Here is a 17,300-nt window from a genome sequence, read left to right on the forward strand (position 1 = left end):
TTAGTTGTCAGTTATAATCATCAAATTAAAAGAAATAAACATTTGAAATATATCAGTCTGTGTGTAATGAATGAATATAATATACAAGTTTCACTTTTTGAATTGAATTAGTGAAATAAATCAACTTTTTGATGATATTCTAATTATATGACCAGCACCTGTAAACCACAACGCAATGCATCGTGAAACAAACCAGATATAAAGACATCTATTTGTGACGGAGGGTGTTAAAGTGAGATATGGTTTGATACAGACAGGGCTTTGAATGGGTTTATGAATGTGTATGTACCGGCAGTCCCACCTTCCTCTGTTCGGCATCTGGTGGCTCTGAAGCACAGCTTCCCTCTCTCCCTGTTGGCCAGCTTCGAGTCTGCAAACACAAGATGAAAAAATGTAAAGGAAGAAGAAGAGGCTTCTTTCACACATTTTCTTTATTTTTAATTCATAGGCCCTTATAATCTTTAGTCAAAATAAAAAAATTCCCCTCCAAATGACATCTCATCTACGCATCTGGTATGTCTCAGTCTCAGTCTTCGAAAGCACCATTATTTTTGCCTATTCTGCCTTAACCCTCTTGGGCATGGAGTTCACCAGAGCACCAGTGCATGTGTGGACGACACCAGGTGGTTAAGGGTACAGCGCAACATTGATGCACCAAAAAACAATCAAACATTAATTTACAGAATTTGTTTAGAACAGAATATACATTTATAATAAATAAATGAAATAAGCCAGAATCAAGTCACAATGTGCAAATAAATGTGTTTAGGCAAAATGTCTGAAATGCAGGGAACATAATTTTTAAAACACAAGCCACGAATACTAAAATTAATTTTCCTTAAACATCACGTAACAATGCTGAGACCATATCTCGCCTCAAAACTATTTTTAAAACTACTCGATAATAATTTATTATTTTTTTACAAACGGGAATGCAGCACGTTCATTACCAATGAACTACCAATAAAGTGACTTTATTTACCGCATGTAAAGGAGGAATGCAATAAAGCATCTTACCACTTAAACAGTCAAAACGTCCCTTTTACCTTTTTTCCTGCGCACTCTTTCTCCGTCCCCCTGACACGCACGCTTGCTTTCAGTTCCAAAAGTCTGCGCCGTGCTTGCTATATATGGTGATTTTGGTTATTTTACTTTATTTTTTTATTGTTTATCATGCAGCGCAAAGTTCAGTCTAAGTAACGGACTACGTGCATTTAAAGAGAAGGTGTTAATTCATATTTAAATGCCCAAACATTCAGTAAGTGACAAAGGTTTGGAAACGGTGTACACATTCATTTGCGAGTCATCTGCGGGTGCGTGCGGAACGTGTTGCTTCTCTATACCGGTCTCACAGCACAGAAGATGCGGATAGACGCGATCCTGCGCTGGGTCACAGCCAGACCTCACGCTCATATGCGCCAGGGGTTTCGGTACCCAACCCTAAAAATTACCCATTTCTTTACATCATAAATAGCGTGCATGCCCGACTGTTCCGCCACTGCCCATATAACCAAAATGACATGATCCCCTTTGCATAACACCTCTGCAAAGATTCGACTGTGAGATTGGTAGTCGAATCAGGCTCCTCCAATCGAAGCATCGAATCGTCGACGATTCGGGGTCACCCCTGCAAAACAGTAAACATTTGAATGTGCAACAGCGCGTTTAAAGCCATTGCGGGCAGAACCTTTAATGTAATATTTGTTTTCAAAGTGTACAGTTGTTTTTGATTTTAAGCTCATTTACAAAGATTACCACGAGCGATCATTTTACACTAAAATATGCTACTTGTGCATCAGTGAAATCCATATACAGATCACATTGATCACGCAGGAGTGGGCAGTTTGCACCAACTACTTCAATATGCCTATGAAGTCTATAGCGGTGCGTAGCCTCCTCGTTAGCGTGTCTGTCTTCTAAGCCGGTGTGGACCGATTGACGGTTCAAGGCTCGCTCGGAGCAGGTGTAAGTCCTGTGACTAGCAGCTAAACCAGAAATGAATGATACAAAGCGACAACAGTAGCCTACACACTGATACGTGAGGGCGAATGTGACATAATATCACTATTTTTATAATTATAAATAAACACGGACCGGAGAAAGTAAACTGCACAAGGTGAACATGTAACATAAATTCTTATTAATGAGCTAGAACAGAGGCCCGTGTGAAGACGTGAACGAAAAAACATCATATTTGCCAAAATATGCAGTTTATGGACCGTTTCATCGTTATTAAATAAAAGTGTGACGAAATAGTGTATTGACCTGCGTTTAAATGACAAGCATTGAAATGTTTTAATTCTCTCAATGTCAGTAGGCTACAGGCTTTTAAAAACAGATTCCACTTTTCAGTTGACGGGGGATGGGGAGAGGTGTGAATGTCTCGCTTTTTGAAAGAGCAGAGTTTAGAATTAATGTTTTACCTGCAGGGTGACAAATAAACTTAAGACGCCGTAATACTGATAAGAAACTTAACTCCAAACATAAACGAAACATCTTCGCCAAAATATGCTTTTCATAATCGTAATGCTCCTAATTAACGTAACATATTCAATTATTTTAATATTACATTTTACATATTAAAGCACTGTAGTGACCTCTCGTTTAAATGACAAACAATTAAAAAAACAAACAAAAAAATAATATCTTCTTTATCAATTCAGCACTTTATAAAGTAATTAAGGTAAAAATCCCTTTTACATTTCAATCTATTTTTAAATATGCAACTTCTCAATAGACACCTCTTTTGAGTTTTGGCTGAAGTGTTATAGGGTGATTTTTTCCTGCAGTAGGAGGTGGGGGTTGATGGAGGTTGTGTGAGCAGTAACAAAGAGCTGAATATTAAAAGGCATTTTAAAGTGCAGGGTTCAGATAACTGGAAAGTCTACCCTGGCAACATTCATTTCTAAAATCGCTGGCAAAATCACACTTACACAACAAATTTTCGATCATTAATTAAACCTGATATCAATTATAGCATACATACAGTATAGTTTCCTAAGCTTAAACTGCACTAGAAATCGTCTTTTAAATGCTGCGAAAAATATTCACAAAGAAAGAAACCGGGTTAAGTCGAAAGTTTCTTGCCTTGCACTGACCTCATTTTGATGGTCGATTTAATATTACGCTCAGTTTTAACTTTCTAATGGTAAAAAGGTAGTTTCTGAAACGAATGATAAGAAGCATGAGGCGTCAAACAAAGAAAGAAAGAAACAATGTTGTGTTCTCTTAAGCCTGAGATGCTAATGTATCAGTTAACGCCGAGGTTAACAGGAGCCAAGGACATGAAGATAAACATTTGTAATCTTTTTTTTCCTAAACAACATTAAAAGCATCCATAGACTAATGCTGCAACCTTCTTCACAAGACCTCATTTGTTTGTAGCTTCGAGTCCTTTCTTCCACTATCTCTCCTCAGGTTAAAATCAATCGGACCCTCAGACCAATAAATCAAAGTCACTGTCAAAACATAAAACAAAACCAGCCGGCGGGCTTCTTCAAATTTTAACAAGCAAACACTTATGTACAGATACAGATTGTTTTCATTAGTTCCTATCCATAAATTTTCCACATCATTGCATTTGCTCACTCCATCTTAAACCTGACTAGAAGCTATTAAATAAATGCATGCATGTGATTTAATTCACTCTTCAGCGAGGCACTAAATTTACAGTATGTACGTGTGCCTGCTCGTTTCACAGACTCGGCACAATCTCAAAGTGACCTAATTTCACATCTGAAGCTCGGAGCTGCTTCATCATTCCGTGTGGGCGTAAGCACACGTTTTTCTTTCACAACATCAGTGTAACTGTGCAGATGACTCAACACAAATGCAATGTGAACCAATTTCAATAAAACACGTAGGGGCCGCTGGCAACCGTAACCGAGGATCTCCTCCTGTGCCCGCTTCCAGCTGCAGGTACATTTCATACTCGCAAACTGTCCTTATCACAGGTCAGAAGTTAGCTGGAGCAACTTGAATTTACAGAGTTGTGTGAGCAGATCTTTCTTTTCCACAATACTTCAAAGAGGAATCTATGTTGTTTCAAAAGAACAGAGAACATTCAAGACAACATCTTCAAAATCAAGTCAATGGGTGTTAAGGGACGGTTGGTTGAAGGACCGCTCTATAATTTGGCTCCACAAGACACTGTTTATATGCGTATCTACCGGATATTGTGGAACAGAATGCAACAGTGTTGAGAGAGCAGTGTTTTTTTTTAAGTTTTCCTAATATTTAACCATGTTTATCTTAACATAATGGTCACAGAATTGCACCTCTTCCCTTTTACTTATACAGTCATGCCAAAAGAGAAATTAATGTTTTCACTTTTTATTCAAATATATATTCAAAGACGCATTAAAACGGTTGTATTCATGTTGCGTAATTGTACTATAATATAAACTAAAGCTAAGGTTTGATAAGAATTTATGGAGGCTTCACATAAAATGACAAAGCTGAGTCAATGGTGAGGGAAACTGATATAAAATAATAATACAAGGAGGGAATAATAAATCATAATTGATAAGTTATATTTTTAATTGAAATATTGTTAACTCATTACCTCATAAAATTATATGCTTTACTTACTGTTATCTTTTTGTTTGTCTATGTATTTTTTGTATAATAAGATAAAACTCATGTAACGTTATATGATGTCGTTTACCTTTTTGGCTGATGAATACATTTTTGTCTCGTATTTTGATGGTTTAATCGAAAGTGACTCATCAAATGACATGTCAAATAACAGCCTGTCATCTGTTTTTCATTCTACTGTTCATCCACATCACTACTGGCATTTCAAAAACAAAGTAATTATTCCACAAAAGAGCTCCGTTCTTTCTTTTGATAATAGTCTTAATATAACGACAACTGCTGGTGGACTTTTTACTGTATAATAACTTTCAAGATCAAGCTGACACAAATTGAAACGGCCCACCAATTACAAGACTGCATGATTTGGTGTATATTATACATTACAACATATACATTTAAGTTGAGCTGGTTTACGGGTTTCCTTCTGTTGTCTTGTTCATACTTTCGTCAAACATAACAACAAGCCGAATCTTGTTTACTTCTTTGAATAAACAGAACATACCAAACTTGACTTTATATGCCATTTTGTCTCTACAGTAAGTCAATGACTAGGCCAACCTACTCACACACTTTACTGTTGACATTAACCATGTTCGAGCCAATGAGGGGTAAATTTGCAATTCCCTATTTCACTTCATTTGCTTGAATTTGCCTGCTCCTATCTCCCAAGCGTTTCAACATCTCCAGCTCATCATTCATCTTCCCTACACCTACACACATCACATATGCAAAGAAACACTTGACTTTTCGTTCCATTGGATTCCATTCATATGCATGCGGATGCGTCAGACCGGAAACGCAAGCCCGTCCGAAGATATTTGGCTGCGTAACTCTGAACTGCGAATTCGCGCCACGTGAAAGCGTGAGACCGATAAAAGATCGAAACATCACACAGTGACCTCTAGGTACAGAAATGTAAAAGATGGAGGAATCGCTCCTGCCCATTTTCGTTACACATTAAAGTGTTTTTTCATTGTTTTATGTGAGAGGAACAGTAAAAACTTAAGAACAAAAACTATTTTACTGAAAAAATCAACTTGTTCAAATTCCTGGTGTATTGAATAAATGTAAAGATTTACACTGGCAGCAGTTTTTGGTTTACTGTTCATCAACATGTCAGTAAAATAAGCTTCTTGAAGAGGTTTTGCGCATCAGAGTATTTAAAATGACGTAATGCAAAACTTGCGATTGCTGTAATCGAAGTAAACGTGCGCTCAATAGGAACCACCACTGCCATTGCAATAAATAGGAAGAAATGCAATCCTAAACAGCTGCTTGGAGGCGCTCTTGCTATGACGTAAATAGCTGTCTGAAAGGCAGCATGACTTTCGTTAAACAGACTTTGGCATGGTGCTGTAGACGCTCTTTCTGCATGTGCTGAGAGCAACGCGAGCGTGCTGCTTTCGTATGTAGTGTAAAAATACATTCTTGATGTGCCAAATTCAGACATTATCACTTTAGTACAACGGGCATACAATAAAGCCAGCTCGAGTCTGTTCGTCAGCAAAATACTCAACAGCACCATATTGCTTCTCGTGTTGCAGGCAGTCTCGCTTCACCGCCCGACCACCACTCGCTATTAGATATTATTCATGGGGATGAGTTTATCTATCTCAGCATTAGAGCTGTCACGATTATGAAATTTGGCTGACGATTAATTGTCTAATAAATCATTGCGATTATGACTATTAATTGTCTGTTTTAGAGCTTTGACTTTTAATTCTCATACATTTTTTAGTACGAAAAGACCATATTGTTCTGAATATAAAGACTAGGGATGGGAATCGCAGGGTACCTCCCGATACGATTCGATACGCGATACAGGGCTCACGGTACCGATAATATCGCAATGCACCGATTCTGTGATAATCGATATATTGCTTGGCAATTCTATAACAATACATCACGACATCTGTAAATGAAGGGAAAAAAGGATCTATTAGATGAGCATTTTTAGTGTGTTGCGACTCTCTGTCTTTAGGTTTGTTTATTCTTGCGCTTGTCTTTGGACTGTGAGTCTCTGGTGACTCCACACGCGTCTCACAAAACGGGGGTTTGCGGCACGTCACGTCACGTCAAAGCGCTCACGCTATGAGGATCATCGTGCATTTCAATGCAAGTTTCGCCTTGGCTCGCCTAAAGTTGAGCTTTATAAATACTATTAAAGTTTTACAAAACAATCTGACTTCTGAAATACGTGAGAATGAGCTTTTTTAATATGCACGCGCAGATACACCCCTGCACGAGCACTGCGGGTGAGAGAGAAAGCGCCGGACTGGAGCGAATCACGAAACTACAGACTGAAAGAAGGTGAAAAGAGTATTCCCAACTTGCAGTTTTAACCACGTCTACTTATTTACATTCACTACGAAATCCAAAGTGCGCCCAAACTTTTGATTTAAAAGACGCTGGCGCATCTCTAATTTGTTGTTGGTCCGCCATTATGCTTGTATTTCTTCTCCGCTGTGAATTACAATTTCCGTTCATCTGACCATCCGTAATCTGGGAGCGTCACCACAAGAAATATGTTGGTACTGCCGTTCTGGTAAGCACAGTGTAGTTATGAATTTAGATCTTTTGTATTTGAAAAAAAATCGATACTTTGTGCCAGAGTATCGATAACGTCTCGCGGGCTGAAATGTCGCGATAAATCACCATATCGATTTTTTCCCCGCCCCTAATAAAGACTATGTTCTTTTTCTTGGAAATACATAGGAAAAAATTGGGTCACCATACTTGAGGTTTAGGCTTTTACCTGTCAAAAATACAACCGCCAAATACTTGTAAATGAAGCAAATTGATCAGGAGTGAATTGAAGCCACCATTAAAATGCTATCAGTCATAGAAAAGCTTCTAGTCTGTTTTTTTTTCTCACTTGCAAGACTACAATAAAAGTTTACTTCTATGTTAATGAGATTTTGGTAGACTGGTTTTCACACTGAAATAATATTAAATTGTACTGCAGGTTATTTTTATGGTATATGCTTTAGTTTTTTTAAAGTGATTGTGTTTTTTTTACAAGTATTTTACAAGTATTACCATGCTGTAGTTACAATATATACAATAAAATGTGCAATATGCAGATGCACTACAGCTCCCCCTAGTGTCTTCTATAGAGATGTGCAATAATTGCGATGATCTGAAACAATCGCGAAAAGGTCAAACAATCGCGATGAGACGATTATTTAATAATCGTGACTGTCCTACTCAGCATACAGACAAACATGGACAGAGCCAGTTCACGGTGTAATTAAGCGCACGGAATTTTTTTAAAGCAAAACCGGAAAACCGCAATTCACTTACACGTATTGAACCGTGGAGGTCGTACCGAACGGTTCAATATTATATTGAGTATATTGGCATCTCGAAGTACCAATCATCAGATTTAAGACCTCATCTTAAAATGCATAATTATAAATAATTATAATTATAAATGTGTAATATATTTATGTAAATTTGCAAATATTATGTCATCCCTAGAGGATAAAACTACAGCACAGGTTGTTTTAATAATAGCTTCTGTGATAAGAGTATTGTAAAAGGCTTTCGATGAACTGTCTGCAAAGTAACTAAGCATGTGACCAAAACAGGCTGGAAGATTCATATAAGGGCCTAATGGTTAGAGACTCGGACTTGTAACCCAAACGTTGCCGGTTCGAGCCTCAGTACCAGCAGGGCTTGTAGGTGGGGGGAGTGAATGATCAGCACTCTCCTCCACCTACAATACCACGGCTGAGCTGAGACCCCCAATGGCTGTTCACGGTGTGTGTGTTACTCACTGCTGTGTGTGTGCACTTGGGTGGGTTAAATGCAGAGCACAAATTCCGAGTATGGAACCACCATACTTGGCCTCACTTCACATCACTCACTTCACTCACTCACTTTCACCTTTATCTCCAGCAGGGTTGATGCACTGGTGCAGCTTCCACTGCCGGCTGCTACTGGACACCTGAACTATATGGAACTCACGAACACCTGCTTCACTCTGAGAGAGAGAGAGAGAGAGAGAGAGAGAGAGAGATTCAGAATCAACACACATCATTTCTGGCAGGAACCTGACAACAGTGTAAAAACTGATTGAAAATGATCTTGAGCTTCAGCTCAGATACAGAAATGATCATATGTATATAAGTAAAGCAGTGAAGGTTCAGAGATGTGAGATTAAAGTGATCTCTGCCGACAAATCAAATCAGATACATCACTGCACCTGCACTCTCTGAACTGTGGGTGTGTTTCTATATCAAGAGACTAATGATATACAGTCAAACCAACATTTATTCAGAAACCTTCAACAGTTCTCACATTATCACAGTTTATTCGCTGTAGTTTAGAAAATGGTAATAAAATATGACAAGAACTCGAGTTAAACTGTGTCAGAACAAATTCATCTTGATAATGTCAGATAACTTTCATAGAAAGATATGTGACGTTAAATTTAAGTACACAATTAGATAATACCAATTTAGGGCAACTAATTACCAAGCAATGCTTCATTTTGTTCAGTCTGCATTAGCAATTAAAGAAAAAAAAACACTTAAGCAAATCCTAGTCAGGTCAAAGTGTCTGAATAACTTGGTGGCAAATTTCTATCAATTTTACTGGTATTCCACTGTATGAAGAAATTTTGGGTATAATATGTCACAGTTTACTTTATTTTGCCATCCTCACATAAATGAACTACAGTGTCCTGCACCCACTAGGGTGCCCACCACCCAACAAACCAAATGTGGGACAGGTAATCCGTTTGTGTGGGACACCACTGAAAGGTACGTTAGTGTAAAACTGTGCTATAATAAAGGAATGAAAACATTTTTATAGATTTTTTTCTATCTTTCAGCTTGTAAAAATAATGTTATTTAGTCCATTCCAACATCAACATAATTAAGGCTTAGATCAAACGTTATATAACGTAAAACAATTTTAATGGCGGTTTCAATTAAAGGTTTAACTGTCTCTTTAAATTTTGAGCACAGATCAGACGCGGACTTATCATACTGTTTGTACACTTTGAAGATCCCCTCAAAGAGAGAAAGGTGAAGGAATAAAGAACGGACAAATAATGAAAAAGAGTTTCTCTTTTAAAATGTAATGTTAAATAATGCATAATTGCCAAATAATTTTAAACACAGTTTATGATGTTTTAGTGACTTATCCGGCAAGTTCACATGGGAGAGACAGTTTGATTGACGGACATCGCAGCCTCTTTATGACCAAATTCACTACTGTCTTTTCATCCATTGGATAAAAGTCAGACTTTGTATGAGCTCGTTGGACACTGTTGTGCACTGGGTTGCTGCATTTGACACAGCGCTGTTAAATGGTTGAATAAACACTGGCGCATACAAGCGCCTCATGTGCGTTTCGGGTAAAAGAACGTGTTTTCTTAACGTGACAACTAAAAACCAACAGACTGACGAAAATGCGGGACATTTTCTGAATATGTGACGTGCAGGACAAGGGGTCAAAATGCTGTGCGGTACAACGCAACTAGCACCCACTAGTAAAAAATATCAAAAATGATATCTGGTGTCTGATTAATTTTTGGTTTGGTCTCAAACTTCACAAATTTCCTTAAAGAAACGTGTGCGAGTGAACACGTTCAAAGATGAAGTGTGTAATTGAGTTAATTGAGCAAAAAGATTATTTTGTTCAACACAGCCGGGGCTGGGGGGGCTGGGTTCCTCCAATTTTCCTAGGGCCTCTCCAAAAAGATGACAGTTAAAAAAACTAATAAACAAAATAATTCTTATTTGTATTATATCTATTACGTAATGATCTGTCAATTTAATCACAGAAAAATTTGAAAATTATGCATGCAATGAACTTCACATTTTTACATTTTGGCAGCTTAACGTAAAAAACATGACATGTTTTTCACTACACGGAGTATTGGTGAAAACTTTAAGACATCTATGATTCTTCTTACAGTATTCAAGAATCCTCAGATATGTTCAATACTGATCATTTAAACCCAGAAAAAGCCGATGTCTGCATGATCTCCGTAGATCTGAAAGCTCTCACCGTGTTGATGTTCTCCACGTCTACAAAGACCAACATGCTGCTGTTTTTCTCCTCCGTCCCTCTCTGCTCTCTTTCTCCGCCCTGCAGCGTGTTGCTGCGGCTGGCCGTGGCTCTGACGCTCAGAGAGCGACTTGCGCAGATGAAAGCTGTATGACGGAGCACCCGGTGACTACAAGTTTCACAGAGAGAACGGAGATGGGTCATATTAAGTACTAAAGTCATTTTTACACTCAGGGTGTTACTAGCTCTATTTAAATGGCCGACAGCACTTTTCTAAATGAAAGCACATACACTTATCTATGATCAGCCACTTAACAGCATGAAACATGTAGAAAACCTTTTTTTAGATTATGTTTAAAATGTGGCGTTTATTTTAATGTATTTAATTAGTACATTAGTTATGTCCTTGTGGTACTGCCTCTTATTATCATGTACTTAATAAACTGAACACTGGAATTCAATCTCGTGAAAGGTGAAAGAGGTGAAATATTCATAGCAAGTGTTTCTGGAGTGGATTTTAAACAATCTAAGCTTTGATGTTTCTAATGCTTTAACTATTTAACCTTAACGTGATTTTTATCAAATAAAATGTTGAACATTTCACCAAACAATTGATGCAAGCTAGCTTCAATAGAAGCTAAAAAGTGAGTACTTTACATTGAGCACAGTCTATTATAGTTGTGAATTGTTTTCTAAAGTCTAATTCACACTGATGATGGATTTTGAATAAGTCTGTTGGCTTTACACACAGGTCAGTGTGAATCAGCCTTACCATAACAAACAAAACCTGACCAAGAAATTAAAAACTCAAATTTATCAGTCCAAGTGCACTTCATTCCAAGAAAACATAAAGTGACAGAATATGACATACTGAATATTAAGCATACTGTTACTTGGAAAACATACCTGAGTTTGGCAGTCTTCTCTGTGCTCTCATAATAAAACAGGAAGTTGATCTCATGGACGCCCTCCTGGTCAGGCCCCCTGAGCCACAGTGGAATCTGTAACGCCTCTCCTGGTCCCAACACGCCTCTCGATAAGGGTATCTCTGTCACCGCCGGCCTGTCACCGCCGGTGACTCCGAACGCTGCTGGCGACACAAGGGCCACTGCTGCCACTGAGGGAGGCGTTGCCAAAGTTTTGTAGGCAGAGCAGTGCTCTGCTGCCGTGGGGGTTACTGGGGTGAGGTCAGAGGTGGCGCTCCCGAATGTAAAGAACTCTGGGTGAGTTGACGCAACCCGCAGGCCGGTGAGTGGGACTGCGCTCACGTTGACAAATTCTACCCACGCTTTTCGAATCTCACCGCAGAGTAAACCAGTAGGAAAGTTAATGAAAAACACCTGTGTGAACCAGGAAAAGAAAATAAGAAATAAATTGATCACATAGAGGGAGAGTATTTGGTCAACCTTTAGATTATTTTAGCATAATCATCCAGCCCTGGTTAACATTATCTCCAGCTTTATGTAATGTCAATAATTTCAATCTTTAAATCAACACTTAATTTATTATGGGTTTTTTGCTTGATGGCGATAACCATACTGAAAAAAACAAGGGGCCGATATAACACAAATGTAATTACAGTAAATGAGATATACAGTACAGACAATTGGTGACACAAAATATTATTATTAAATAATTCTCTTTACATTTATTGTGCATTACATATTATTCCGATGGATTATTATTAATACATTATCACACAAATTTCTGTATCTTCGCATCTCTGAACAAAGCCCAAATGTGTTAGACGGCAAAGTGTAAGGATTTATTGGTTGATGTCGATAATAAACAAATCCAAAAATGGGGCGATTAGATTAGCCATGGTGATATATTAGTCTATCACTTCAGTTCACAACTGACAAGTATGCAAAAATGTATTTCCAACGAAATCTGCTCTTTCGAGTGCTTTTTAAAGCTTAAAATCAAGGTTACATTTGTTCAAACGCACCTCGAGTAAAGGCATAGGGGGCGTGATGATGGGATCTAGGCGGCGGTCTGGTCCATAGCTCACGGAGGTCTTTTCTTCTTTGGTCATGTTGAGCCTGGGCCCCTGAATCTCCAGATTCTGTTGTCCACGCACACACATCAATTCACTGGCCGGTGAGTCTGTGTCACAAATCAATCAACTCAGCATTTTATCTTATACCACAATAACAAATCGTTGGCTTCAGTGCTCAAAGCTTCAGTGTTCAAAGCTGAGTCGCACCTTCGCTGCTGCCCACATCTGTAGTGTCCAGGTTGTAAACCACCCCGAGAACATGCAGCTCTCCGGTCTTGCGAGGTAACAACTTCAAGCGGGCCTGAAAAGTTAAGAAAGCCACGAAGAGAAATTAGGGCGTTTTCAGATTGGGCTCGTTTGCTGCGGTCCGAACTTGAGTGCGATTGTTCCCGGCGCCCCCCACAGCGTTGGTTTGGTTTCAGACTCAACTTGATTCTGTCGAACCCTGGTGCGTTTGCGTTCATCTTACGTCATCAAAAATGTGCACTGCGCATGACAGAAAACAGAACACGGATCAAAATATTGTGTTTTTATTCATTTGGTGCTATTATGCGCAGCACAGTAAATGACATTTGGGTTTACTGTATGCGCGTTGCACGCAGACGGCTTTTTGCTGCTTGCAAACAGACTATTTTGAGGAAACAGTGGATTACCATTGACCTGCCGCTCTGATTCCACTCGCAACGCTGAAATACGATGCAGCCTGCACTCTCGCTCGAATCCAAGGTAAATCATCAACACTATAATCTCTTACATGCGTTTTATTGAAGGAAATACATCGTAATCGGCTTAAACGCATGCGCAGGTCACTTTACTTCCTCATCAAGTGCGCACCCGGGTCCGTGTTGCTTTCATATTCATGCGAACCCCACCACAGTTCGAGAGCAACCGAACTCAGACCACCTCCTTCAGGTAGTCTCGTGTTAGGTAGCCAGGTGCGCACCCGGGTTCGCTTGACAGCTTTCCACGCCCTGTTCTGAACTAAACTTCAAGTGTGAAAGCGACCTTAGAAACAAAGTCAAAATATTTTTAAATACTAAAATGATTTTTAATATTGTGTTTTGTCGTAATATTTTACAAAGGCATTTTTTCCTATTTGACAAACAAACAAATTCTTGGTAACATCATATCTTGTATTAAATGATCCCCGATCAGAAGATCAAACCACGCTTCTGTTTCAAAGATGAGAGAAAAACTCACCACTTTGGTCTCCTCTGGGCTCACAGTGAACTCTGGAATGACTTGCGTGTCCATGATGTCATTGAGGGCCGCGTTCTAGCACAGATTTAAATGCAGAGAAGTTAACCAACACAGATGATAAACTCAAACCCCAAATGCCAAACGGACCACGGGATGATGAAGGGTCTTACATCTTTTGAAGACGCAGCCTCTTTTTCATTGGTGATGGTTTCTCCGATCGTGCCTCCCTGAGGGCCGGAGAAGTCTTTCAGAGTAAACTTCCACAGCAGAGACAGAGCCGACAGCACCAAAGGAACTTTCAAGGGGTTACGGAACACCACCTCCACAATGATGGGTTCTGTCACGCACAAACGAAAGGTGGAGAGGTGTTTTTTTAGCAACTGTATAGATGGATATGGAGATAAACTGAATTTTATTCCATTCATTCAGTTTATTCCAGTCGAGAAATAGTCACCTGACCAACAGTACTGTTTGTTAATATTTTAAAGTGTAGTAGCTCTCCTTAAATATATTGTAAATATTTTTTAATAATATGGGTGGGGCAAAACCGTCATGAAGGGATAGTTCATCCAAAAATGAAAATTCTGTCATGAATTCCTCACCCTCAAGTTGTTCCAAACCTGTATACAGTACATTTCTTTGGTTGAGCACAAAGAAAGATCTGTGGAAGAATGTCAGATTTTGGGGCACCATTGATTAATATAGTAGAAACAAATATTGTATAATTTTTTTTCTGTTGAACACAAAATGAGATTCAGGTGATGAATTCAGGAAAGCAAACAATTCGGAGGCACCTTTGACTACCATTTTAAAGAGGTCATATGGCGCAAATACGTGTTTTTCTGTGTCTTTCGTGTGTTATAAGTTGACCATGCATGTATTAGACACGTAAAACTGCAAAAATTAAAGTGTTGGAACAAAAGATGCATTCTATCTAAAAGCGAATCCTCACCCAGACCTGCCTGAAACTCCTCGTGTAACCACACCCCCACAAATCTACGTCAGTTCGTGGTATGATTTGACTAAGACCACCCAAATGTGTAAACAAGTAAGGTGGGCGTACCTGTCAGTACAATTGCTTTGGAACCTGATGTTCCAAATATGGTAAGAGGCGTTACATTTCCATTACACGCTTGCAGTATTCGACCAATCACTACACACTGGTTAACTGGCTTTTCAGAGCGATTAATTTTTCTAAAAAATAGGGGCGTTTCAGAGAGGTGGGGCAAAGAGGAGATACAAACATGCATGGTGTGTGGAAAATACAGCGTTTTTTAACCTTAAGTCGTGTATACACATTGCGTTACATCTAAAACAAACGATAATATTCGTTTTAGCTGTGTCATATGACCCCTTTAATATTTTCTACTATGGTAGTCAATGATGCCCTCACTAATATCAGTTGCTATTTTTCTACATATCTTTCATTGTGTTTAACAGAACAAAGAAATTTAAACAGGTTTGGAACAACTTGAGGGCGAGTAAATGATGACAGAATTTTAATTTTGGGTTAACTATGCCTTTAAACTAGCCGTGCATTTGTACATTTCATCACCTTTCCCACAATGGGCAACTCTCAGGCCAGAATTTAACCCAACATTACATCCCCAGAAAACTGGACCGCATATATCCAACAAACGACTAGCAAAAATCATCAGCGATGTCACTTGCAATTAGGTTAAGCGTTTTATCAGATGTGGAGTACTGATTAAATATGTATAAATGAGGAGTAGCATAGAAACATAGCCGAAGGGGGTCTTGTATGTTTTTCCCGTTCCTCCCGTCTTATCCCATATCGCTGCGGGCTGTTAAGAGGTGAACGTTAGAGCCATTAAAATGCCAATTCATTTTTCTGATCAATTAAAGTCTCACGTTCACCAATGAATATTCCACCGAGGAGAAGACAGTCGAGCAAGTAGGCATCAAATGAACTAAATCGCACATGCGCGCACACACATGCTCAAAATCAGATAAGGGCGGCTGGGTTTCATTAGATCTCTCTTTGGGACTACTATTTTAACATTTTTCACTAAATAAAGAGTAAAGCAAATGGTGAATAATTCATTCGGGTCCAATTAAAAAATACACAAAACCCAAAAGCACAGTTCAGCAAGACATCAAACACAATAATGAAGCCCTTTAAAGCTCAACAAAAAGCATGAGGTTATATCAATGGGGCAGTCGAGGAAATAGATGCCTCAAAATGTGGAAAACGGTAAGGTGGAAAACAGGAATTTTAATTTTTTTTTTTTAAAAAGGTAGGTGTGGGTGATTGAAGGACGCGAAAGCAGTACCCTCAACAACAGCCAGGGGATATCTGAGGTTGTCCGTCTGGCTGTTCAGGCAGCACTGGGATGGCTGGAAGGTGACAGGCACCGTCCCTCTGTTCACTGCGGGGACAACCTGCTCCTCCAACTCCCTCCACAGCTGTGAGAGGTCACGGTCATACTCCTGGTCCAAAGTGACGTGTGTGGCGGCCTGCTTCTCACCTGACACACATAAAAACCATAGAAAATATATTCCACTGAGTGCAAGAAAGTAAAGAATTTAGGTTAAAATTTAATTAAAAAATATGAATAAATATTTATATTAAAGCTGCAATCCGTAACTTTTTGGGCAAAAAAACCCCTGGTTGAGCAAGTATATAAAACTGCAGCTTTGAAAAGAAAATTATGTAATTTTTAAATTGTGCATTTTTGCCTTTAATATTCATTTTAAATTGACCAGCTTCAATGAAATTTTGAAAAAAAAAACCTTGACAAAAGTTTAAAGACAGTCAAATGGAATTATGGGTCAGTAAATTTCTGTCGGTTGTAGTAGATACAATGCATCAGAGGCTTTAACAGACTCGGAAGAGGCGAAAAATTGTATTGCGCACATACAATTTGAATCCCTGTTGGGGGGTCTGGGGGAATCCTCCCACATATGAAAATGTTTGTGTCTTTTACATTCAATTTACGCATTCTGTCGCACTTTGACAAAAAACACTAGCCACAATTTGCTGGTCAAAATGTATTTGCTTGCACAAGTTTTACTGTAGCAGCAGCTAATCCAAAGAGAAGCTCATACGCAAATATGCATGCATTGCATACTGTAATTACATTGTACAAAAAATAAAAACATTCTCTTTGAAATTGCTTTAAACGTCAAAATGTAAAATTATGCCATCCATCCACTTACCATATATTCCTTTTAATCGTTTCTTTTTTAATATGTACACCACTGAGCAACGCATCAGAGAATGTTTGCTGAAATCTAGGCCGTGTCTGAATTTGATGATTGGTAAATGATGCACATCAAAGTCTCCTTTTAGCCACAGTTGTATCTATTTCCCCTTAAAAAGCTGCTATGAAAACGAATAAATTCATCCCGGTGATGACTTCCCTCAGGGATACATGCAGATTACAAATATGAAAGACTGCAGGAAAAGCTCAAATGATTGAGAATCAGGAAAATGGAAAAGAGAACATTCAGGGAATCAATG

At 38.7% G+C, this 17,300-nt stretch overlaps 1 protein-coding gene across 5 annotated transcripts in view; it reads right to left on the reverse strand.

The window, feature by feature from the left end:
* Positions 1 to 17,300, reverse strand: part of trappc8 (trafficking protein particle complex subunit 8) — a 63,792-nt gene that overhangs the window by 13,361 nt on the left and 33,131 nt on the right. For 2 of the 5 annotated variants that reach the window (XM_057352673.1, XM_057352672.1), the window contains 9 exons: positions 16,111 to 16,305; positions 13,987 to 14,153; positions 13,817 to 13,891; positions 12,824 to 12,917; positions 12,566 to 12,723; positions 11,524 to 11,957; positions 10,618 to 10,786; positions 8,485 to 8,581; positions 302 to 370 (listed from right to left, as the gene is read on the reverse strand). In XM_057352673.1, the coding sequence (XP_057208656.1) occupies positions 302 to 370; positions 8,485 to 8,581; positions 10,618 to 10,786; positions 11,524 to 11,957; positions 12,566 to 12,723; positions 12,824 to 12,917; positions 13,817 to 13,891; positions 13,987 to 14,153; positions 16,111 to 16,305 (1,458 nt within the window). Of the gene's footprint in view, positions 1 to 289; positions 371 to 8,478; positions 8,582 to 10,617; positions 10,787 to 11,523; positions 11,958 to 12,565; positions 12,724 to 12,823; positions 12,918 to 13,816; positions 13,892 to 13,986; positions 14,154 to 16,110; positions 16,306 to 17,300 lie in introns of all 5 variants that reach the window. The other 3 variants (XM_057352670.1, XM_057352671.1, XM_057352669.1) reach the window with 3 other exon arrangements.

This window comes from Triplophysa rosa, linkage group LG15, assembly GCF_024868665.1.
Source record: "Triplophysa rosa linkage group LG15, Trosa_1v2, whole genome shotgun sequence".
Lineage (NCBI taxonomy): Eukaryota > Metazoa > Chordata > Actinopteri > Cypriniformes > Nemacheilidae > Triplophysa > Triplophysa rosa.